The following is a 24,644-nucleotide window of genomic DNA, read 5'->3' as shown; positions in this document are numbered from 1 at the left end:
CAAATCAATTAGTTGATGCTCTCACTAAGAAAGCATCATGAAACATGATATTATAATATATGATCAATAAATTAAAAAGGCGAAATTTATTGATGGCTAACTAAAATTTGATATCGATTTTTAGTTAAACACTTTAATTATGATTTGTTCATTTTAAATACCTCATGTTAGAATTCATAGTGTTATTTGACACTTTTTCCTTATATGACATAATAAGTATGATACACTTATTGACAGCGTACAAAAGACTTATTTAATTAAAAAAAAATCTTTCTTTTTCTTCTTCCCCTTTTCAAGCTCAATTAAATGGATGAATGAAGATATTTACAATAAAATGAAAAAAAAAAATTTAGAAATTTTAAAATAGATCCATTTCAAGATTTATTTTTATTTTTAAAAATTGGTTAAATCTCTTTTTTTTTTTTAAATTATTTGGGAAATGACGTGTCATTGATTCATTGGTTATTTTCTATTTTTATTCAAAATTCATTATATATTAAAATTATTTATCACTTTATTAGTCATTTAATTTATTACTTTACACACTATTCACGGGTGGGTGTAATATACACATATTACGTATTTTGGCTGATTATAAAAAATAAATATCAAAATGACACAATAAACACCAACATAAAATATTTAAAATAAATAAATTCTAATAAAAAATATGTCAAATTTGGATGTCCGTCAATAAATTCCGCCAATTAAAATGGTTGTCTACAATATTGTACAAATAGCCTAAAAACGCAAGACTAAAAATTAGGAAAAATTTTGCTAAATTCCATAGCATGCAATGAAAATAAGGCAGTTTTGTCTCCACAGCCCATAGATTTTCTTATTTTGGTTTGTTGAAAATGTTCACACACTTCAACTCTCACATTTTTTTAGTTTTATCTGATATTCGATATTCATATTAAAATATAATTAGTTTGAATTTTCGTCTCGTTAAACCTATTTCGAGAGAAATATTTCTTATCAAGATTTTCCTTTGTATTCAAAGTTCAAAACTAAAAATTTTAATTAAGAAAGAAATAAATTTATGCGTTGCACCAAAGTACAATTGGTTTATATATATAAAATGAAACTTGAGTAACTATTTATGAAATTAATTAACTCATATTTATTTTATATAAAGAGCTTGTAATATGATTTATGTGATCTAATAATATAAGTATTTTTTATATTATCAATGATATATACATTATCTTTTCAGAACATTATAAAGTCCAGACAACTATGTATGCCGATATTTTAGCCAAAAATATAGTAACATTAGGACAGTATGGATGAACACAAATTGGAAAATTAGGGCCACACTTTTTTTAAAGAATACTCCATTTATTTTTGAAAGAATATATTGATAGCTCTTTAATTTGTTAGTAAATACACATAACAATCTATGTCGATTGTTCATCTAAAACACACTTTTGACTCAAATTTAGAATCAAATTTAACTTAAACATCTATTATATATATAAGTTAACCATTTAAAAATATTACATATTTTATTTAAATATATTAGCCTTATAATTAGCTGTTAAATCTCACGTGTGTTTCAATTGACAAGAATTGTATAATTAAAAGTTGAGATATATTTTATGTAATTAATATATTTACATAATAGATGTTTTAAATATGTCGTAAAAATTGAGTCAGAATAAGAATAATGTTTTATCATATGTCTAGATAATCATTCTAAAATATTCATATTTTGAGTATCTAACAAAAAATTATTAGAAAAAATTTAAGAAACTGGCAATGTATTCAATCTATACTTTTAGATTGTTAGTAAGTCAATTTTCAAACCTAATTTGACTCCAACGAGAGAAAAAAGTTGAATTTATTGCCTCCTCGATGACTACTACTCCTTGTTAGGTTTTGATAAGGATCGGAGTAGATGAAAAAATAATTCAACTTTATAAATGAGCGTGATATCCAACGATTAATAATAAAAATAATTGTCTATAAGTTTGTATCATTATATTCATGAGTTCCAAGGAGACATAAAATCAAGAGTATATTCCTGTAATTTCACAAGTAAAGTTTGATATTTTTAAAAAAATATATATATACACGTAAGAATCTTACCTTTCGACTAAAAAAAATGCTATCATATTTGATAAATAAACAATATGATTAATCAATTAGCATGTGATTAATAGCCTCCACGACCCCCTTCAAACCTCGATGTTCCATACACGTGGAATAAAAGTTAGATTTGTGTCTTGGAAATGAGAAAAATCATAATAAAATGTATTTAGTAAATTTAAATTAATCAAATCTCAAGCGAATCTAAACACCGGGCGAAAGATAAAAAGGAAAGAAATAGTAGTATATATACTACATTATCCTAAAGTAGTAGTACGTGTCACAGCAGTACATCCTTAGTTCAACTAATTGTCATTATTATATGTACATTAGATTAAAATAAAATTATTTGGGAATTAAGGGTCAAAAGATGAGCACAAAATATATAATTTGTTTATTTTTTAATAGTAAAAAAATGAATAAAGAAGTAGAAAAACTGGATACAGTGTCTAGTTTTATTTAACAAATTTGGGTCCACAAGATTATTGTCAAATACAGAAGGAATAAAAGTGGTTTTGATTATTATTATTATATTTTTCTAAAGTGGTTTTGATTATTGTTATTTTTTTTTCTAAAGTGGTTTTGATTGAAAACTAATATAATTATGAAGTATTATAAACCAGCAGCTGCCAATTGTACTAGGGATCAGGGAGAGGGAAGCCTTTTCTTTTTTGACGGTCAGTATTCATATCGAGAGATCTGGTTAAATATGAATTTATATAAAAAAAAGTTAAACTCAAAATTTCTAATAAAGATGGAAAAAATATTTATCACTCCATATTAATTACTTTCTTTATACTAATTTATGTGAGGGAAGTTTATTAGATACATAATTTAATTTAAAAAATTGAATTTATAATCCTAGATATATTGTGATAGTTATATAAACCTGAATTTTTTTTGTGTTAGGATGATAAAAATGAAAGTCTCACTTTTTAGCAAGAAATACTAAATATATTTATTTTTGTTCCCTTTTTGGATTTTTTGTTATGATAATAGTGGTCGTATTAATTTACACACTTCAAGTAAAATATAAATAATAATGTATAATTCTATGCATGGAGTGCTTATAATTTATTGATCAAAATTTTAAAATTCACTTATTTTGAAAATGTTTTTCTAGAAATATTTTAAAAAATAAGCGCTTTATGTTTGATTAATTTATCTGAGGAAAATCTTTACCGAACAACAACTTAATCTTTGAATTATTTAACCCAATATTAACTTTTGTTTGTTTTGACTTTGACACACAACTACATTTACCAAATAATGTATGTATAGTTGGAAAAAAAGTAAAAAAATTTGACCAACCATTGACTGTTACACACTTTAACTTATCCAAATTAATCGTTAGATATTTCAATTTTGAAAAATACAATTTCAATTTGTTTTTACTATACTTAAACGCTCAAACTTAAAAATGATCGTTTAGACATTTTCAAAAATTTACATGTTTACAAAACACGGTAAAAATGAGTTAAGATGTTTATATATGTATTTTAAAAGTTAACACAACATTCAAATTGTCAATTGAGATCAAGTTAATAAGTTCGACTAGATATAGATTTTTTTTCCCCCACTCACTAAACCAAAAGCCATCATTAGCATATAGTTTATGGTTAATTAAGATCCTTCACATAATTAATTACACTTGCTACAATCTCCACTTTTTGGCTATAAAAAGGTGTCCTTTAGCTTAGCTTTCTTCACCATTCACAAGCAAAGCTCTTTCATTTGCTTCTTTCATTCTACACTCATTTCAACATTTTCTCCATTTTTTCTTTTCTCATTTCTTTCCTCTCAAAGGTAAAGCTACAATTTTATTTTATTTTGTTTTTTCATATACAAGTTAATTTCCACATGCAAAAATAGTCATTTTTTTTGGTGTTAGGTTCAAATTTAGTTCAAAGTCTTGATCTTGGAAGGGTGTTAAAAGATCTTGAATTTTTCTTACAAAAATTTCCATTTTTAGTTGAGCTCATTTACTCAAAACCCCACAAAAAAGAAGTTTTCTTTTGATATTTTAGCTAAAGATTCCAACTTTTTTAGTAGTAGAAAGTGATCAAGAACAAACAAGATGTAATCTTTCTTGAAAAAGTTTTGTTCTTGATCTCCCCCAAGAGGTGTAAAGTGTTAAAGATGATATTTTTGAGTTTTTTTTTTTTTAAGTTGTAGAAAGTGATCAAGAACAAAGTAGAAGTAATCTTTCTTGAAAAAAGTTTTGTTCTTGATCATGATCATGATCACCCCAAGAGGTGTAAAGATTACATTTTGAAGTTTGTTTTTGTGTTCACATAGTTTTTGTCACCTTTGTCTCAAAACTGTTTTTGTTCTGTTCTGTTCTGTTCTCATTTGTTTGTGGGGGTGGGGTGAGGGGGTCTGGGGGGGTGGGGTTGTCTTGTTTGTTGGTGTCAAAGTTCTTAGTTAAAAAGTATAGCCTCATTTAAGACAAATCTATCTTCATGACATAGCTTAAGTAGTTCCTGTTTGCTCTAGTCATCAATTCTTGTTTTTTTTTTTCGTAGTACATTTGCTATTTTTCTAATGAAAACTTACTTGGGGTTTTCTTAAAGATCTTGTTTTGCTCAGTTTTAACTGAGATTTGATGTTTTGGTTAAATCAAGATTGAGAAATGTAGTCCATTTTTGTAACAGATAGTTTACTGTAGATTCTTGTTGTGGGGTCTTCATTGAGTTATTTATATATATATTTTGTAGTTTAGTCTTTGTAGTAGTCTTAGTTGTAACGCATAGCGCTGTGCTTTTTCCACAAACGTATTTGAGTAAGACTTGTTATTAATGTCATCATGTTGGTTGGTTTTGGTTTTATTAGTACTATAGAATTATACTCAGTGGCGGAGACAAAATTTTTAGTTAATGAATTTTGGATCTAGATTCTGGATACATGGATTACGGTAGAAAGTTAGTAGGTAGTAGAGCATTGTATCACTATACTAGTAGTCGTAGTATTATTCATGTAGTTTCTATATGTTGTTTCTTGTACTTCGTTCATTTGATTATTTTGTTGTATTTATTGTTCAGAATGCTTTGTTATGTTTTTTATAGTATTTTTCCATGGCTCTTTTCATTGCCTTTATTTCTTTTTTGAACTGTTTTCCTTGGGCCGAGGGTCTATCGGAAATAACCTCTCTACCTTCAAGGTAGGGGGTAAGGTTTGTGTATATTCTACCCTCCCCGACCCCACTTTGGGAGATTACACGGGCTATGTTGTTGGCTCCGCCCTTGACTATATTAGGTGAAAGGTTTGAAAATTTAAAGTGGTAACATTATAGTCTATAGATGTTGAAAATTTTGGTGATTCAGTGACTTTTTAGTTTGTCATTTTCAATTTTTCAGTGGTTGTATAATGTAATACTATATAAAATTTTGTTTGGTATTTTGGATAAGCTGAGGTGGGCTCTTCTACTAACTGCACTAGTGTATTTTTTGGTTGTTTAACAGTTGAACTTTGTCTGAGGATTTCCCATCTGTTGAATCAACTACAATGGCTGAACGTGTTCTGACTCGTGTTCATAGCCTTCGTGAACGTGTTGATGCAACTTTAGCTGCTCACCGCAATGAGATACTGCTGTTTCTTTCAAGGTATATTAGCCTAAGAAATGTTCTTGTTTCCTAGGAAATAAATTAATTAGTTGGTATGTGAAAAAACTCTAGGTGATTTCTTTCCTTATGTCGTAAGAGTTGGTGAGTAAAGTTTTTCGATATCTGTGCTAGTTGGAGGTAGTAGCTACTGTAAAATAGTCTAGGCGCATGCAAGCTGACCTGGACACGACAGTTACTAAGAAAAAAGATTAAGTTGGTTTGGATAAGTATGTGATGTGTTATTTATACTGGTTTTGGCTATTACAGGATCGAAAGCCACGGAAAAGGGATCTTGAAACCTCACGAGCTTTTGGCTGAGTTCGATGCAATTCGCCAAGATGACAAAAACAAACTGAATGAACATGCATTTGAAGAACTCCTGAAATCCACTCAGGTAATTTGTTTTTGTCTATATGTGTCACCAAAAGATCATATATGTATCATTTTTGAGTTTATATATGAATGCTATTATGATATGTTATATACTAGGAAGCGATTGTTCTCCCCCCTTGGGTTGCACTTGCTATTCGTTTGAGGCCTGGTGTCTGGGAATACATCCGTGTGAACGTCAACGCGCTAGTTGTTGAGGAGCTGTCCGTCCCTGAGTATTTGCAATTCAAGGAAGAACTTGTCGACGGAGCGTAAGTTTTAGACTTTTATGTGCTACAAGAATAAGCTATGAATTCATTGTTCAATGTTAAGTGTGTGCTTTTCCCTGATGCAGCTCGAATGGAAATTTCGTTCTCGAGTTGGATTTCGAGCCTTTTACTGCATCCTTTCCTAAACCAACCCTCACCAAATCTATTGGAAATGGAGTTGAATTCCTCAATAGGCACCTCTCTGCCAAAATGTTCCATGACAAGGAAAGCATGACCCCGCTTCTCGAATTTCTTCGCGCTCACCATTATAAGGGCAAGGTAATTTGTTAGTCCCATTCATTGATAGGTTTAATTTGTGCATGTTACTTTACCTATTAGAATAGTCAGTCAAAAGCGGATCCAAAATTTGAAGTTTATGGGTTCCTATAACGATTCCGAGTTAACATAAACTAATAATTGGCTTTGCCGCAAAATATTTATAGATATTTTGTGAGCTATAAGTACAAATACAGCAACTGAATTGTGGACCGGATGACTGATGAATATGTTCTAAAGGATTGCTTTTTTTTTATTTCCTGTACACAGACAATGATGCTGAATGATAGGATACAGAATTCGAATACTCTTCAAAATGTCCTAAGGAAGGCAGAGGAATACCTCATTATGCTTCCCCCGGAAACTCCATATTTCGAATTCGAACACAAGTTCCAAGAAATCGGATTGGAGAAGGGATGGGGGGACACGGCGGAGCGTGTACTAGAGATGGTATGCATGCTTCTTGATCTCCTTGAGGCTCCTGACTCATGTACTCTTGAGAAGTTCTTAGGGAGAATTCCTATGGTCTTCAATGTGGTTATCCTTTCCCCTCATGGATATTTTGCCCAAGAAAATGTCTTGGGTTATCCCGACACCGGTGGCCAGGTGCATTACCTAAAATCATTATTGCTAAATATGTTTCGAATGCTTGTTTCCATAAATGCTAAGGTCCTTCTCCCCTTGATGTGTAGGTTGTCTACATATTAGATCAAGTTCCCGCCTTGGAGCGTGAAATGCTTAAGCGCATAAAGGAGCAAGGACTTGATATCATCCCCCGTATTCTTATTGTTAGTATTTCCTGTACTTGTATATTCCGAGGAGTGAGGATTATAGCTAATTTCTCTTCATTTTAACAACTGATTTGCTGTTATTCTCAGGTTACTCGTCTGCTGCCCGATGCAGTTGGAACCACTTGTGGTCAGAGGATTGAGAAGGTGTATGGAGCAGAACACTCACATATTCTTAGGGTCCCTTTTAGGACTGAGAAGGGCATTGTTCGCAAATGGATCTCTCGCTTTGAAGTGTGGCCATACATGGAGACATTCATTGAGGTGACAAAAGCTTCATTGTATTTGTCTAGCTTCCAATACGTATTTCAGAACAATTTGCTAATTATTAACACTTTGGTTTTTCATACTTCAGGATGTCGCAAAAGAAATTTCTGCAGAACTGCAGGCAAAGCCAGATTTGATAATCGGAAACTACAGTGAGGGCAATCTTGCTGCTTCTTTGCTAGCTCACAAGTTAGGCGTAACGCAGGTCTATGGGCGTTTTTCACCTCTTATATATTTGATTGCATTTCCATTAGTTTGGAGCTAAGTGTACTAAATTATTTTCCTTTTCATTGTGTTATTTGCCTTCTGCAGTGCACAATCGCTCATGCGTTGGAGAAAACAAAGTATCCAGATTCCGACATCTACTGGAAGAAATTTGATGAAAAATACCATTTCTCATCCCAGTTTACCGCTGATCTCATTGCAATGAATCACACTGATTTCATCATCACCAGCACATTCCAGGAGATAGCAGGAAGGTATTAGCATCAATTTGCTTTCAATGAAGTAACTTTATATTCTTTTTTCCCGCGCTTAATCCTTATCGATTTTTCCAGCAAGGACACTGTAGGACAATATGAGAGCCATATGGCATTCACAATGCCTGGATTGTACAGAGTTGTTCACGGCATTAATGTGTTCGACCCCAAATTCAACATTGTCTCACCTGGAGCTGATATTAACCTCTACTTCTCATACTCCGAAACGGAGAAGAGACTTACAGCATTTCACCCTGAAATTGATGAGCTGCTGTATAGTGATGTTGAGAATGACGAACATCTGTAAGTTTCTACATTAGTGGTACATGTCTGTGTTACTTATTTATTCGACAGAGACGGATTCAATATTTAAATTCTATGGGTTCCATCATTTATGGTTTTTAGCGTTGAACCTATTACATTTTAAAAGTAATGCGTTCATATCGATTATTTTTTGTATATTAGTGAATTTTTATACATGAATTTATGCTCCGCGTTGAAAGTAGTGGGTATTGCAACGTTGGATCCTCCCCAGGTAGATGAGCTTGTGCTAAAAAGGTTGTGCTTTTTGGCAGGTGCGTGCTCAAGGACAGGACTAAACCAATTTTATTCACAATGGCGAGGTTGGATCGTGTGAAGAATTTAACTGGACTTGTTGAGTGGTACGCCAAAAATCCACGGCTAAGGGGATTGGTTAACCTGGTTGTAGTTGGCGGAGATCGAAGGAAGGAATCCAAAGATTTGGAAGAGCAGGCAGAGATGAAGAAGATGTATGAGCTAATAGAGACTCATAATTTGAATGGCCAATTCAGATGGATTTCTTCCCAGATGAACCGAGTGAGGAATGGTGAGCTCTACCGATACATTGCTGACACTAAGGGAGCTTTCGTTCAGCCTGCATTCTACGAGGCTTTTGGTCTGACTGTTGTCGAAGCAATGACTTGTGGTTTGCCTACATTTGCAACTAATCATGGTGGTCCAGCTGAGATCATCGTTCATGGAAAGTCCGGCTTCCACATTGATCCATATCACGGTGAGCAAGCTGCTGATCTGCTAGCTGATTTCTTTGAGAAATGCAAGAAAGAGCCTTCACATTGGGAAACCATTTCGACGGGTGGCCTGAAGCGCATCCAAGAGAAGTAAGCAACTTTTTCTCGACACTAGTTTGGGATTTCAGGCATAGTTTATTGATATCTTATCGCGTTTTTACTACTATACGTACAGGTACACTTGGCAAATCTACTCCGAAAGGCTATTGACACTGGCTGCTGTTTATGGGTTCTGGAAACACGTTTCTAAGCTTGATCGTCTAGAAATCCGTCGCTATCTTGAAATGTTTTATGCTCTCAAGTACCGTAAGATGGTGAGTTTCGTGTTTACGACACAATTACATTCTCTTAGAGAGGGTCAATAGTGTTGGAAATTCCTAATGAAGTTTTTTTCTTGGTTTTTCCTTTTAGGCTGAAGCTGTTCCATTGGCTGCTGAGTGAATGAAGGTGTGCCTGTTTTTTCTTTGAATAAAACTGTAGTCTTTGACAAGAAGAGGCTTCTGTGTAGTGTTTCTTTTTCCCATTTAGTATGTCACCCCCCACCCCCACCCCCCACCCCACCCCTTTGCTTTATGTTGTACTTTCATTTAGTCTACATTTTGTCCTGCCAATGTTGGTTGGAGAATTTGAGCTGTTGGTATGAATAAGAGATCAAAATTTCAGTCTGTCCAATCAACTTCTTTTATCATGAGTAATGCTATATAGTGTAAGTTTACTTCAAGAAACCATTGTTTTGGTTTACCTATTGTCATTTTGTACACTATAGTCACAACTTATGTTGCTCAAACACTTTAAAAATGTCCACAGGTGCGTGTCAGATACTCCAAAAATAGTGTATTTAGGTGTGTGGATAGTAGTACGTGGTAGTATATTTAGGTGTGTGTGGATAGTAGTGTATTTAGATGTGTGTGATATTTCAAAAAGTAGTGTATTTTGGAGAATTTGATACGGGTGCGGCAACAATTTTGAAGAGTCGGGAGCAAAATAGGTCACAAAACATAACCATAACAATGCAGAATGATGAAATTCCCATTCTATCTAGCAAAGATCAGTTACATAATCAATGACAAATCTTTTTAACAGCCTTGAATAGAGCAAATTCCCATACTATCTAGCAAAGATCAGTTACATAATCAATGACAAATCTTTTTAACAGCCTTGAATAGAGCACTATAAATTTGCATATAACATACCGGTGTGATCTCACAAGTGAGTTTCGAAAGAGTTGAGTGCATGCATACCATACAAGACCTGGTCTTATGTGAGGTAGAGAAGTTATTTTCGATAGGCACTCAACTCAAGAAAAACAATGTATCAAGTGAGTTGAGTTTCAAAAGAGTAGTGTATGCAAACCTTAGAGGACCTCGTGTGAGGTAAAGAAGTTGTTTTCGATAGACACTCGATGCAAATATTATTAGCTTGCATATATTTTCTGCAAGAAAATACAATAATACATATGTATAACAATTATTCTCTACAACAACATTTTACTATAATGATTAAATTTTTTGAAATCGATTTTTCATGTTATGTTACACTATACGTTATCTATAGCAACATTCCACTCAAGGACGAGTCAAGAAAATATTCAGACAAACGATGTTATTATGGAAAAAGAAAACAAAGTATTTGGATTAAATTTACAATTTCAAAGTAGAGAACAGAGATTGCAGAAAGATCAGAAGACTCTTAGCAATAAATTCTACATGCATGTAACACAAATGTAACAAACATCAGTTGTTACAACGTTTTCAGAGAAAAATAATGTAAACATTTGACATATAATAACTAAACTAAGATACAAACAAATGACTGACACAATTATGGCACATGTGAACTTTACCTTATTTAATTTGATTAGCTGTAAGTTTTTGGTCAAAAGAAATTGAACTAAAAACAAATATTTCCTCAATCCTGAGTGAGTCGGAGTCTACTATATGAACTCTCATTGATTATGTTATTTTATTTGTAACACATCATATTTCAATATTCTTATATTTATTGTGAGTATTCGTCATGAATTGATTAACTTTATGCTTGTTGTCGACTTGTTGCAACCCTTGTCCTTTATTCGGATTTGAAATCGGCTATGTGGACATACTCAATCCCTAGAAAGTAAAGTCTGTTATATGAACTCTCGTTGATTATACGTCACTTTATTTGAACCCGTCACATTTCAATGTCCTTATATGTATTGTGAACACTCATCATGAATTAACTAGCTTTACGCTTGTAGTCAACATGTTGCAACCCTTCTCTATTTGGGTTTCCAATCGGTAATCATGACAACATTCTCAATAAATTTAGTCTTAGAATCTTCATTTTATTCTTAATGACATGATTTGAAGAATGATATTGTGTATTTTATGAACACAAATTCAAAAGTGCTTTAATTTTAAATTATGAGTTCAGTCAAACACATTAATACAAAATGGAACATGGAATAGAAAATATGAATTGGGTCATAGGTCCATCCATTGGGCCTAGCCCAAACAATTGGGCTTATATAGATAATGAATAGAGTAAATTTTAGGTTTAGCAAACATAAAAATTATATTTATATGTTGTAACTATAGTTTGTATATTGCGCTTTATAGAAAACTTTATGTTTGCTATGACTATTAATATGTATATTTCGGTATACATATACATAAAAATTTGTATTTGTATATTTCGGTATACTTATACATAAAAACCTGTCATGTCTTGATCTGTATATTTCGATAATCTATATATTGATCTGTATACAAACTAAAACATAGTAATTGTATATAAACAAAATTACTACATATATACATAAATAGATTATACAACCATGTCTTGTTATGTATAACTATGGAAAATATACAAACAACAAATTGAATTTGTATAAACAAACTAAAAAATAGTAATTATATATAAACAAAATTACTACATATACATAAAGAGATTATATAGACAAGTCTTATTATGTATAACTATGGCACATATAGAAACAACAAATTATATACAAACAAATGCTATACTAATATATACAATTAATTTTTATATAACACATGTATACCGAATGGGTCTCGTCAGATGGCAAAAACATGGAATGTTTGCTGCGAATTACAAATATAAGAAACTATGTCTATAACATTTAATTTGAATTAGTAGTTAGCTATTTCATTGTCACGACCCAAAAATGGATGTGATGGCACTCATCGTATCCCACCAAGACAAGTCAGCCTAAAACCCAATCATTTCTATAAAGTGCGGAAATAAAGCAAAGTTCAATAACAATTACTATTACGAAAACAAGTCAACTTAATTCAATCCTCAAAACCTGGTTGTCACGTGCACAAGCCTCTAATGTAAATACTAGAATTGAAATAAAATACGCAAGTCTCAAATGATGTTGTCTTTCAAGTAAAAACAAAATCATAAACAGGAGTAAGAAGGGTCGCTGAGATGACAAACAACTACCTCTCAGATCTCCAAAGAAAGCCTCGGAAACGAAGAGAATGGAAGGTATCACGAAGATCCGGGCTCGTAACCTACAAAAGATTGTAGAAGCAAGGGGTGAGTACCAAACCACACGGTACTCAACAAGCAAACCTCTAAACACAAGCTAAGGGTACAGAATACGGGTACTCCTTACACCCCATCCTAACCTCCATAGCTACAACCTGCATAAAACCAGCCCAACCTAACAATTCACAATTTACAAATCATACAGCTCAACAACAACACTCTAACAGATTATATATTCTCAATAACAACTCAATATTCATCAACAACAAGTTTCACAAAAAGGCACTCACAAGATCAGCAACACACAAGATCAAGTTCATCAATAATAAAAATAATGCAATGCAATGAAATGCAATGTCAAGTATAGTGATGCATGTCTGACCTAATGATACACACCCGCTGTCTCTCAGTCCGGGACCCATGGGGGACATATCTGTCCATGCATCCATCGCGGCGCGCGATACGTCCCTCGAAATATAATATTTGTCGCGGCGCGCGACACGTCCCTCGAAATATAATATCCATCGCGGCGCGCGATACGTCCCTCGAAATGGTACATCCTCTTTAATTTCTTATTCTTTCTCAATGCACATAACACTTGTCACAACCATGTCTCAGAACAATGCAAATGACATGTTCACACAAATAATGAGGAGATGACCATTTTCATAACATTGCACAAATCACAACAACACAATCATGATACAACTTCAACAATGATTCAACAAGTTTTTCAATCAATTCTCAACACATCATACAAACAATTGATCACATTACTCCCAAACATATACCACAAGGAAATACACGAATTCCATACGCTTAACAAGGGTTTAGAAATCCACTTGCCTCAATCAATCAAGAATTCACTCCAGGACTTGAGCCTTCCCTTTTCGTTGAGCTTCCAAATCAATGCAATCTATTCAAGTACATGGTCACAATAAGATTCTGAAACTAACAACACTCATGACACTATAGGTTTAGCCTAGACCCAAAAGCTTACCCAAATTTATAATTAAGTTCCCAAGTCTTGATGCCCATTAACTTGTCAATTCTTCTAATTCCTTCAATTATCGTAAATCTAATGACATTCACAAAAATACGATATACCTAATGTTTAATTACCTATTTTAATTAATATATCAAAATTAAAATACAATGTGATAATAACATAAGAATTACTAATTTTCGGAACCACTGGTTATGAAACCAGTGGTGGGAATCGACAAAATCAAGACATTAATATGTCGCATGCAGGTTCCTAAATTTATAATATGTAATCATAACTTTATCCTCACAATTTTCAAAACCCACCAAGTGTACAACAATGACATTATTCTTTCCCAAGAAATCAATTAGGCCTTAACATATATAGAGTAATAATCTAACTCCTTTAGCAAGAATTCAACTTACTACTTGAAACTGGAGATAGCATGTATGGAAAATAATTATATATATCTACTCCTAACAGTTCAACTCCCTTCATCCCCATAAATTAACAACAAACAAAAAGAAATATAATAGTAATAGCAATAATATTAGCATTGTTTCTTATCTACAAACTTACGAAGCAAATCATCATTTTCCTACCTAATATATTATTATTTCCACACATATACATATGTAGAAATTAATGAAGAGCATGCAGAGCACTTGATGCAGTACCTGAAGCAGATCGAAACTCACGATGCCGAAACCCTACGCCCTTTTCTTCTTTTCCTTTTTCAGTTATGACTCAAATATTAAACCCCAAATAATTTAATTCATTTTAACCCATGGTCAAGTGGTATAGAGTCTTTAATAAATGATCACTTTAACCCACTAACTATCGATTAATTAACTTAAGTTAAACGAATAGTTCAAAATTTCCAAAAATGACCTTCCGGGTCATCACATTCATATAATTTTCCCTAATGAATATGATTTAGATCATTTGTCCATTATTGTGCTCGAAACCAAATTAAATCAACCAATCTCAAATAAGTACTTACTCATACTCGATATTAACATCAAATTATATAAATTCACTATAGTAATTGTTTTGGATGTCTATTTTAGTAGTCATTTTCCTTGTCCTTTTGGAGTCAAGGACACTCAATTTTGATGGACAAGAACAATCCCAAAAATGTTCAAACATTTAATAGGACGTCATATAAGACACAAAATTGCTACGTAAAATGTCACGTAGGATAAATATATTTGTTTGTTCAATTTATAAATTCAGATGAACTCGTAGCTTATTCATTGGATAGGTCCATGTACATAAGATTTGGGGGGCTACAAGGACATTGAATTGAGTACATTTTTTGCTATGTATAGAGTGTGGGTTTAATTTGACTTGTAAAGAATGTTTCTAAGATTGTGAATCCATGTGTTGCTCACATGGCTATTCTTGAGTACTACCATGTGTGTGTCATCTTCAATGCTTGAAAATCTTGACCAAGGAAAGAAAAATCTAAATTAATATTTGAATGGGATCAGTATTTCTATTTTTCCGTTGAGAAGTTGTCTTGTTAAAAGCAAGAAATGTCATGAACGACAAAAGGTTCTAAAAAATTGATTTGTACATAGAATGATATCATAATGATCGATACTAGATATAATTGACTTTATTCTATTTTAGAAAAAAAAATATGACTCAGCTTCTCAACTAGAGTTAACGGTGAGACTTGTTGACATAATGCATGTGTTGTTACATAGGAATCTGAAGTCGTATGATCTATATAGTTGTCTCTGAATAATAAAAAATTATCGTTAATCTTATTTAATAATAATTTATCGAAGAATACTTTTTTAATTAGTGAGTAATAGTTTAACATAGAGAGGTTGCCCCTTCTAATAGAATCAGATAAAAAATCAAATCAAAAGTTCCAAATTAAAAAGTCATCTTTATTCCTTTTTAAAAAAAATATATCTTTTTTCCAAATAATTAGCCAATTATGATAAGGTTTTCCTTTTTTTTTTCTTCCTTTTTGGTATTTTATTTCTTTATTCAATATTATTAAAAACTATCAATGGCAGAGCCTCACATTGGACAGATTCTGAATTTATACATTTCATCAATAATATAATGCATATGCTCTGGAGGACCCTTCTAAAAGTAAAAATATAAAAAAAGAACATAAAATATCAACAATTCAACAAAAGTTATTTGGAGGGAAAATGAGAATCCTTCAATAATTTTATATTTACGACATGAATGAAATACCTTTTATAATTATTGTTACGTGATCAGAAGGTCATGAATTCAAGCTGTAAAGATAGCATCGTGTACATAAAGACTTAATGTGGTTTACTGCGTGTAGCAAGCTTAGTGCGTCAGATTGACTTCTTTTATTTAGGGAGATAGTACTTTTGGTCTCTTAGTTATTAATAAAAGGGAAACGACTCAAATATGTCATCAAATTTTGAGAAAAAACTCATTTATGACGTCCGTTAAAAGTTTGACTTATCTGTGTCATTTTCATTTGAGGAAAGGCTCATCCGTGTTATTATTTGTTAACTCAAATATGAAGCAATAATAAAACTTAATTAACATAACACAAGGATAATTACATTGTGAAGCAGTTAATAATTCTGAAAATTTGTAAAATATTCATAAGCAAGGGAATCAAAAAGATATATTTCAAATACGTAATTGACGGTTAAATATGTATAGTAAAAAAATCACAAGAACTAAAATTAAAATTTACAAATTATAATATGCAAGGACCAAATGTACTATACCTTAACAAAAATTATGAATTAAATGTTCAAATTTCTAGAAGTTAAGATAAGCAAAACAAATATTTTTACTATATTAAAAGGAACCTTATAAATCAAGAGATCAATCTTGAAAATGGGATTTTATTATATTAAGATTAACAATATTTATCATGTTTAAGTTCATCTAACCTATTACCTACAAGTATTCATCACTTCTTTTTTGTTCTTATCCTAAAACTTAACTTTGCTTTGATTTTCAATAATTATAGTGTTCTTCACTCTACATGAATCTCTTTACATTGAACTAATTCAATGAATCACATTAAGAACTTAACGGAAATATAATATAATATGGACTATGGGGTGTTTTTCATATATAACTTTCTTTATTCCTAAAAAAGTCATATATACATTGCACAAAGATGAAAATAAATTAACCTTCCATGATCACTACTTCCGTTGTCCCAATTTATGTGACACACTTTCCATCTTAGTTAGTTTTAAAAATAATGATACATTTCTATATTTAGTAACAATTTAACTTTAAAAATATTAATTTTACCTTTAATGAGAAAATTTATAGCCACGTACATAGATATATATATGACTTATTTTAGACTACAAATTTTAAATATCAATCTTCCTTTCTTAATTAATGATGTATCAAGTTAAACAACATCACATAAATGAAAATAAAAAAAGTATTTTTTTAAAACTCTTGATCATCTCGTCTTTTCTCCTTCTTGTTTTTGGGATGATAACACTTTGGTCCCTAAATTATTGGTAAATTCCTCTTTTGATCCTTATTATATATATCGTATATGACTAGGTATATTTAACTTTCAATTAGTTAAAATATGTTTTTGGTCCCTTCATTTAAAACATATGTCATATTTGACTATTTATAGAATTATACATGTTATCGATAAATACGAAGTAACGATCAAGATAAGCTGATATGAGTAATTAAATAGCGACATGAAAGGTTAATATATAATTATAATTAGTAAATTTGTGAATATTTATGAGTAAGAAATTAATTTAAAACCGAACAAGTCGACTAATAGAGGGTTTAATATGTTTAATCAAAATCATAGGAACTAAATGTAGAATTTACCAATATTTTGAAGTATAAAAAACTCTTAGATATGATGATATAACGACTTAATATTAGAAGAACTCATATACGACTTTACTTTTATATAATAAATTAAAAGGAGTTAGTATTTGTTTACAAGTTCAATATAATTTCTTTGATTGATTAATTAATTAATTAGATGAGGATCTAATTATTCCTATGATTATTTTAATTAATTAATGAGAGTTGATTATTCTCTCAACAAAAAAACAAATAAAAGAATCTAGGTCTTTATCACCTCTACTAAATTGTCTTCATGCAACAAATCTACTTAAAAAAGAAATCAATTGGAAATCAGGATGCAAAATGCATGCACCTAAACACCGCCTTCAGAAATGAATTCTATAATGTACAAATTTAAATTTAGTCTCAATACAAATATCAGATTCTAAACAAAAAAATTGAAAATAAATAAATATGTAATATAGGAGTCAATAAAATGAGCATACATAATAGAAGACCATAATTTAAATTTCAATAAAAATAAAATATTACACCATGTATATTAGCAAAGTCAGAATTTCATATAAAAAGAGTAAAAGACAAATTGTTACACCTCGATTTGAACTTATGATCTAAAATAATTTTCGAACCCCTTTTGCTAATACTACACTAGATTTTTGGTCATGTTAAAGAGATTAAACAAAAAAAAAAAACAACATTTTACCCCATTCCAACACAATATAATTTCCAAACGTGATTCAATTGAATTCCCTTGTATGAACCTAACTATCGATATTTACCTCTTTTTTTTTATATATCTTAGTAGATAAAGGTATTGAATATATTTGTTGATGATAAATATAATATGTATCTGATAAAATAGTTTAAGTATAAGCTAACGAATCGATAAAATAATTGAAATACACCCAAATTAATTCAAACAATACTATATTAAAATTAAAATTAAAATTTGAGGCACATATTTCTGCGGTTTCATAGCTTTTTCTGAGACAAAAACAACTTTAATTTTAATTTGGTAGGTAAGCTAAAAATTGAAAAAAACAAGAAAAATTATAAACAAACAATAGGTTGTTGGCCTTGAAATTCTTAAACATTGCATATAGTCATTAACAACAAGAAAATATTATGGTGGACAAGTGTCCCAAACCACCAAAATTCGAGGAAAGATTTGCAGTCTCAGTTCGGGATACAGAGTCGTTTTTGATAGAAAATTATTACGCTCTTATAACGAGACTCTTCAACTTGAAGTTAAATTAATTGGACTTTAAAACAGAGATAGAAGATATGGAAACAAAAGTAAAATAAAATACTTGAACTTCTAGTTTGAATAAAAGAATTCTTACTAATAATTAGTAGTAATACTTAATTATTAAATTCTTGATTAATTTAGAATTTAATTAGTTGTTAGATGTACGTGGCGCTTTTAACAACTTTACCCCCTTGTCCAAAAATTACGTAAAAATATAAAAAAATATTTGGAAACATTTTAGTTGATATGCCCTAGATATATTAATAAAATATGACAATTTTTTTAATTTTGATAATTTCATGAATCTTCAATATTTTATTTTATTTTATTTTTTATCACGGAGGAGAGGAGAAAGAAAAATTGAAGAGGGAATTACGAGGTAGAAATTGAATTCTTTTAATTTTTATTAACTACTCTAAACTTATATAATCAGTATTTTGTAATAAAAAGGTAATTTCTTTTTTTTGGTCTATTTATCACAAAAAATAAAAATAAATTTTAAATTTTTTATTTTACTTTTAAGAACACATTTTTAATGCCAATATTTCTTTTAGAATTTGTCAAGAGTCTATAAAAACAAGTTTTCTATCTTTCAGATGTGCGTACACATTATCTATTTTATAACCTACTAGTGGATTACTCTAAATATACTATTGTTATTAAAATTTCTTAACTTATTTGAAAATCAATTCTTTTTTTTTTAATTTCATACTCAGTCAAATAATGAAAAATGATTCACGTACCACTTAAATTGTCAAATAATCGAATCCTTAAAACATTTCTTCAAGTTCAAGATATGATGAGTCAACATCAAGGTGTCCAAGGACTCCATTGCCTATTCATTGGGTCCCTAAAAAGGGTCCAAAGCCACAGCTGGTTTTTAATTTTCCTGCCACAAATCTTGGCACCAATTGTAAACACTAGCAAGGCCCCCCTCCAAGTGTTAAAAGCAATTCAATCTATTTTTTTAAGAATTTTTTTTATATCAATTCCATTTTGTATGACACATCATCTTGTTTAATAATATAATCTATAAAGAACATTATACCTTTTTATATTTTTAGCTTCAATTCTTTTATTTTACCTTTACTGAAACAATTTGTAGTGAAAATTCAAAATTTAAGCTTCATGCATTCAATTTTAAGATTCTCAGCAATGAACACATAGTATTATTAAAATTATGGATTCAAATATAATATTTATTAATATTCTTTCATAGATTTGTACATATTTATCTATACTCTCTGTAAAAAAATTATTATGGATTCAGCTTGTGGCGGATCTTCAAATTTTATGGATTCAATATTTAAGGTTCTTACCGTTGAACATGTTATATTTTTTAAGTTATGAGTTCATATTTAGTATTTATTGAAATTTTAGTAGATCTATCTTTCGACGTAAGTTTATGTTGCGCATCAAAAGTGTTGAACTCATATAAACCCGATACTGATATATTATATTTACCCTTGAATTCAACTGATCCCATAGCGAAAAAAGCGGCATCTGCCTTTGACTTTCACAAGTTTTTTGGTCTAGTGTAAATTACATGCACACAATAAAGTATAATAGAAAAAGTTAATATTTTTTAACTATAATCTAATGATATTCGAAATTCACTAATCTAACTAATTTAAACTCATGATATGATATTCAAAACTGACTGATTCGACTAATTCAAACTCGTATGATATTCAAAACTTATGGATCCAACTAATTCAGACTCATATAATATTCAAAACTGACTAATCTGACTATTTCAGACTCGGGGTCCACTTAAAATAAGTTAAAAACCCCACATAGGCAATTCAATGTTGTCCCAAAGTCTTTAAACTTCCTTTATATATGAACCTTCCTCCTCCTTTCTCATAAACACCAACTCTCTTTCATATTCAATTTTAAAAAAAATACAAAACCCCTTTCTATTTTCTCATAGTCATGACCAAAGGAGGCAAGCTCACAAAAATCAAATCAGTCTTGAAAAAAATGCAATCTTTCAAACTTGGTCGTGTCAATAGCATCAACAACACAAACATGTTGGAAAACAATGCATATAATTCATACGAAGACGATAACAACAACAACAACAACAACAATTTACACCCCGTCTACGTTGGAAAATCGAGACGTAGGTACCTAGTTACCTCCGATGTTATCGATCACCCTCTTTTTCGAGAACTTATCGAAAGGAGGACAAGTGATTCGGAGGAATATGTTAGTGTTGGATGTGAAGTTGTTTTATTTGAACATTTGCTATGGATGCTTCAAAATGCTGATCCACAACCCGAGTCGATGGATGAACTTGTCGAGTTTTATTCATGTTGATTGATTCAGAATGAAATCATCTTATTAATTTTATATATATATGCATACATTTTGAATTTTTTTTCTTGCGTATGTATAAGTAGTTCTGAATGATCAAAAGTAATCAGTTCAGTTGAATCTCCTGAATTCACCAAGTAATTAGTGAGTTTTTTTTTTTTTTTTTGGTTATTAGATTTGTTAATTTGATTTTGATTAATTAACATGAATGTTAAAATGGATGTTCTCACAATAGAGGGAAAATTAAGACTAATTATGGTTAATTACTTCTTGTTTCTTCAATGTATATTGTTGTTGCATTGTTGCATTCTTTAAAGTGTACATTTATTCTTATTTAATTTTTATGTAAAAAATTCCAGCCTTCATCTTTTTCTATCTGGTATTAATATTCATCTTGAAGTTTTGTCCTTTTTTTTGCTCTTAGGGGACCTAGATAGTAACATGGATAAATGCTGCATGTTGGCAATTTTTTTTAAAATAAAATAAAAAGAAACAATCTGATACATAAAATATTTCACATTTATGAGGTGTAATATAGGTCGATTATTCTGACACAAGCGTTAGTTATTGATTTCATGACTCAAATTTATAATCTATAAATCAAGATGACCCTTGTTAGCCTTTTTAATTACCACAAGAAAAAATATTTATTCTACTTACTCACCTAAAAATTAATTACGGACTTACGACTTTTCTCCAAACTCTACGTAAATATAAAATACTTTATACATTAAACTGTCTAAATATATTTTGAAATTGGGTTGAGGGGTCCCAAAAAAACTACTCATCTACCAACATCATAAGTCATAAATAGCAAAAAACTAATTAATTAAGTGGAGTAGGCCACTTCATCCAATTGTTGAAAAAAAAAGAAGATAAAACATTATGCTAAATTTTAGGATCTAGCTGTACATATTAGATGTGGTAGACATTACTCTTCTACATGGTGTAGGGGTCTCATCTCCCAAAAGTTTCACTATACATATGTATTTTCTTCTCACTCGATAATCGGTATTTGTATTGAGGCTTAATTAAATTTATACTAAGTAGTCTTATATTGAGAGTAAAATATTTCTTAATTTATACTCAATATAACTCGAACTCGAGACTTCTAATTAAAAATGAAGAAATATTTATCGCTTCATCATAATTTTTTTATTCTAAATATTACTTCCATCTGTTGTGGGGATGGTATTTAGTTGGGCACAAAATTTAGGACAAACAAAAGATATAAATAAATTATAAATATTTGTATAGTTATAAATGGTCTCCAAATATAAAAAGATATTTCAATATCTCAATTTATTTGATACTACTTGATCACTGATCAGACATCGAATATATGAAAGAAAGTCTTTTAAAACTTGTTATTAACAAATTATAAATATTCGTAAAACTATAAATTATTTTCTTAATATATTGACAAATACATAATAGGGTATTAACTTCAAATAAGAAGTAAAAATCAATGAACTTGTCTTATCCGTGATCAAAATTTGAAATTTCTAAATTCTAGGTTCGAGTCTTTTAAAGTAAGCTTTATCTAAATTTAAAACTCATAAATATTAATTTATTTATTTTTCAAAAATAAATATAAAATTTAAGTTAAAACTAATAATTTTTGCCGAAAATGTCGTAAGCGGGATGTTATATTACATAGTTATACTAACACTCCTTGTGCAAAATTACGCACCTCATCAGTGCCGGAGCTAGAAAATAGATTACAAATTTTATCAAATAATAGTTTTGATCCAAATTAATTATTAAAATTTTATTCAAAACTCATAAACTTTAAATTCTCAATCCGTTTACGTATGTCACTATTTGACATATCATGAGTCGTTGATTCCTTATATATAACGTACTACAGCTGTTTTTGGGGTCACAATCTTAATGTTTTGTCTTCCACGTTCCTTGTTTTTATATACAAAGAAAAATATTGGGCTCCTACTTTTTTTGTGATACGAAAATGGATGATGATCTGTCAATTTATTTTTTTTTAAAAAATCAACCACATATTTCATATGATCCAATTAAAATGACATAGTTCGAATTTCAAAAGTTAAATACGAAAAAAATTGATTGCAATTTATTAGTATGAATTTAAATATTTTAAATTGATAAATTTGTGATTTATCGTATTTTTTATGTAGTTGTGTAATTATTTTTCAAAATCTTAACGATTCATGGCTAGAAATAGAGATTTTTTGTTGCCGCGAATAATTGAGAAAAATTGTGTTATCTAGCGTACTAGAAAATGCATGGTGGGAAACGGATTCTCGTTATAATATTGAGAAGCTTTTTAATTTTTTTTCGTGTGATAATATTTTTTTAACTGATTCAGTCAAAATATATGTAGGAATAATCACTCGTCATTTTTCAGTGGAAAATTTTAATAGAAAAATAATATTTTTTATAGTAATGATCAGATGCGGACCCACACATAGTTAAGGGTGCACGTGCATCCATTAACTTTTGAAAAAATCATGTGTATATATGTATATCTATCTTGAAAAATTGGCAAAAATCAGGATATAATTAATTGTGTACCCATGAGGAGCATAGGAGCGTCTCGTGCCACTGATACAAGCCAAAGATACCATCCGTGAGACTAGAGTTTGAATCCAACTAAAGCCACATTTTGTTATTTTTATTTTAAATTTAGATTATTGCACCAAAAGTCTTCAAATCCTAGGTTCGTCTTTGATCATGATAGTATGTCCAAATACAAAATCACAATAAAAAATTTGACAGTTAAATTTAAATTATGTCATATAAATTATGGTAGAAAGTACTATTATTTCACTTTGTAAGTTTGAGTTTCAGAGAAGCTATATATATATACACTTTAATTTAATCTTGAAGAACAAGAGTGCTTTTACTGACAATATTTTAAAGGAAAAATAGAATTAAGGAATTGCAAGTTGTGAAAAAATATAATGATGGTGAATAATTGACATTTAGCTACTTTAGCTAGCTTAGCATGTAACTTAGATATGATATTCTCCAATAGCAACTATTAATATCGTCAAACCTTTATATAACAACGTTATTATTATCAGATAATTTTTTTTTCATTTTTTTAAATCTTAATAAACAGAGTTATTTGGTATTTATTTTTGTTGTGGGAGACCCGAGCCCCACATACTGTTCTTAGGGTGATCTAGTCGAAAAATTAATTGGGGTGCGACCAAACCTAGGAAATTAAGAGATGGTAATAACTATCGAAACATATGTCTCCAAAATAAACAAAGTTAAAATATACATTTCAAAATTCACTTTTTCAACTCAAAACTCATAACGTCTAAATTCATCATTCATACTACGTATGCTACATTAGAATTAGAATTAGAATAAGTCTTGAATATATATATATATATATATATAACACTCAATAATCCTCGTATTAATTATATTCTAACATGTACATTCCAAGCAAAGTAAGTAGAATATTATAAAAGTGCAAGGAGAATTTTTCTATGATAACAAAAAATGTACTTCAATGAGTACTAAGTAAGTGAAAAGTTGAACTTATAGATAACAATTTTTTTTAAATAATTATTTGAGGAAGTGTGAGTTTTTTTTTC

General features: G+C 30.1%; 2 protein-coding genes across 2 annotated transcripts; both read left to right on the top strand.

Annotated features, from left to right (window-relative positions):
• The first annotated feature begins 3,758 nt into the window (after window positions 1–3,758).
• Window positions 3,759–9,862, top strand: LOC125811979 (sucrose synthase). Its single transcript, XM_049491528.1, has 14 exons — window positions 3,759–3,897; window positions 5,553–5,693; window positions 5,961–6,087; window positions 6,183–6,334; window positions 6,418–6,610; window positions 6,878–7,213; window positions 7,300–7,395; window positions 7,486–7,659; window positions 7,751–7,867; window positions 7,975–8,141; window positions 8,220–8,444; window positions 8,717–9,280; window positions 9,366–9,504; window positions 9,602–9,862. The coding sequence occupies exons 2-14, from the start codon at window positions 5,596–5,598 to the stop codon at window positions 9,629–9,631; spliced, it is 2,418 nt and encodes an 805-aa protein (XP_049347485.1). The 5' UTR covers window positions 3,759–3,897; window positions 5,553–5,595; the 3' UTR covers window positions 9,632–9,862.
• A 10,775-nt stretch (window positions 9,863–20,637) lies between these two features.
• LOC125811674 (auxin-responsive protein SAUR76-like) lies at window positions 20,638–21,066 on the top strand. Its single transcript, XM_049491199.1, has one exon. The coding sequence runs from the start codon at window positions 20,674–20,676 to the stop codon at window positions 21,058–21,060; it is 387 nt and encodes a 128-aa protein (XP_049347156.1). The 5' UTR covers window positions 20,638–20,673; the 3' UTR covers window positions 21,061–21,066.
• The last annotated feature ends 3,578 nt before the right edge of the window (window positions 21,067–24,644 follow it).

This window comes from Solanum verrucosum, unplaced genomic scaffold (assembly GCF_900185275.1).
Source record: "Solanum verrucosum unplaced genomic scaffold, falcon-dt-bn FXZP01000238.1, whole genome shotgun sequence".
NCBI classification, from domain to species: Eukaryota; Viridiplantae; Streptophyta; class Magnoliopsida; order Solanales; family Solanaceae; genus Solanum; species Solanum verrucosum.
This window is presented reverse-complemented; position numbering and strand designations above follow the sequence as displayed.

What these genes read in the sequence shown, in the direction of transcription:
- LOC125811979 (XM_049491528.1), top strand. Translation starts at nt 5,596, where the DNA reads ATGGCTGAACGTGTTCTGACTCGTGTTCATAGCCTTCGTGAACGTGTT. An exon ending in ATACTGCTGTTTCTTTCAAG is followed by an intron (nt 5,694 to 5,960) that starts GTATATTAGCCT and finishes TGGCTATTACAG; the next exon opens with GATCGAAAGCCACGGAAAAG. An exon ending in CTCACCATTATAAGGGCAAG is followed by an intron (nt 6,611 to 6,877) that starts GTAATTTGTTAG and finishes TCCTGTACACAG; the next exon opens with ACAATGATGCTGAATGATAG.
- LOC125811674 (XM_049491199.1), top strand. Translation starts at nt 20,674, where the DNA reads ATGACCAAAGGAGGCAAGCTCACAAAAATCAAATCAGTCTTGAAAAAA.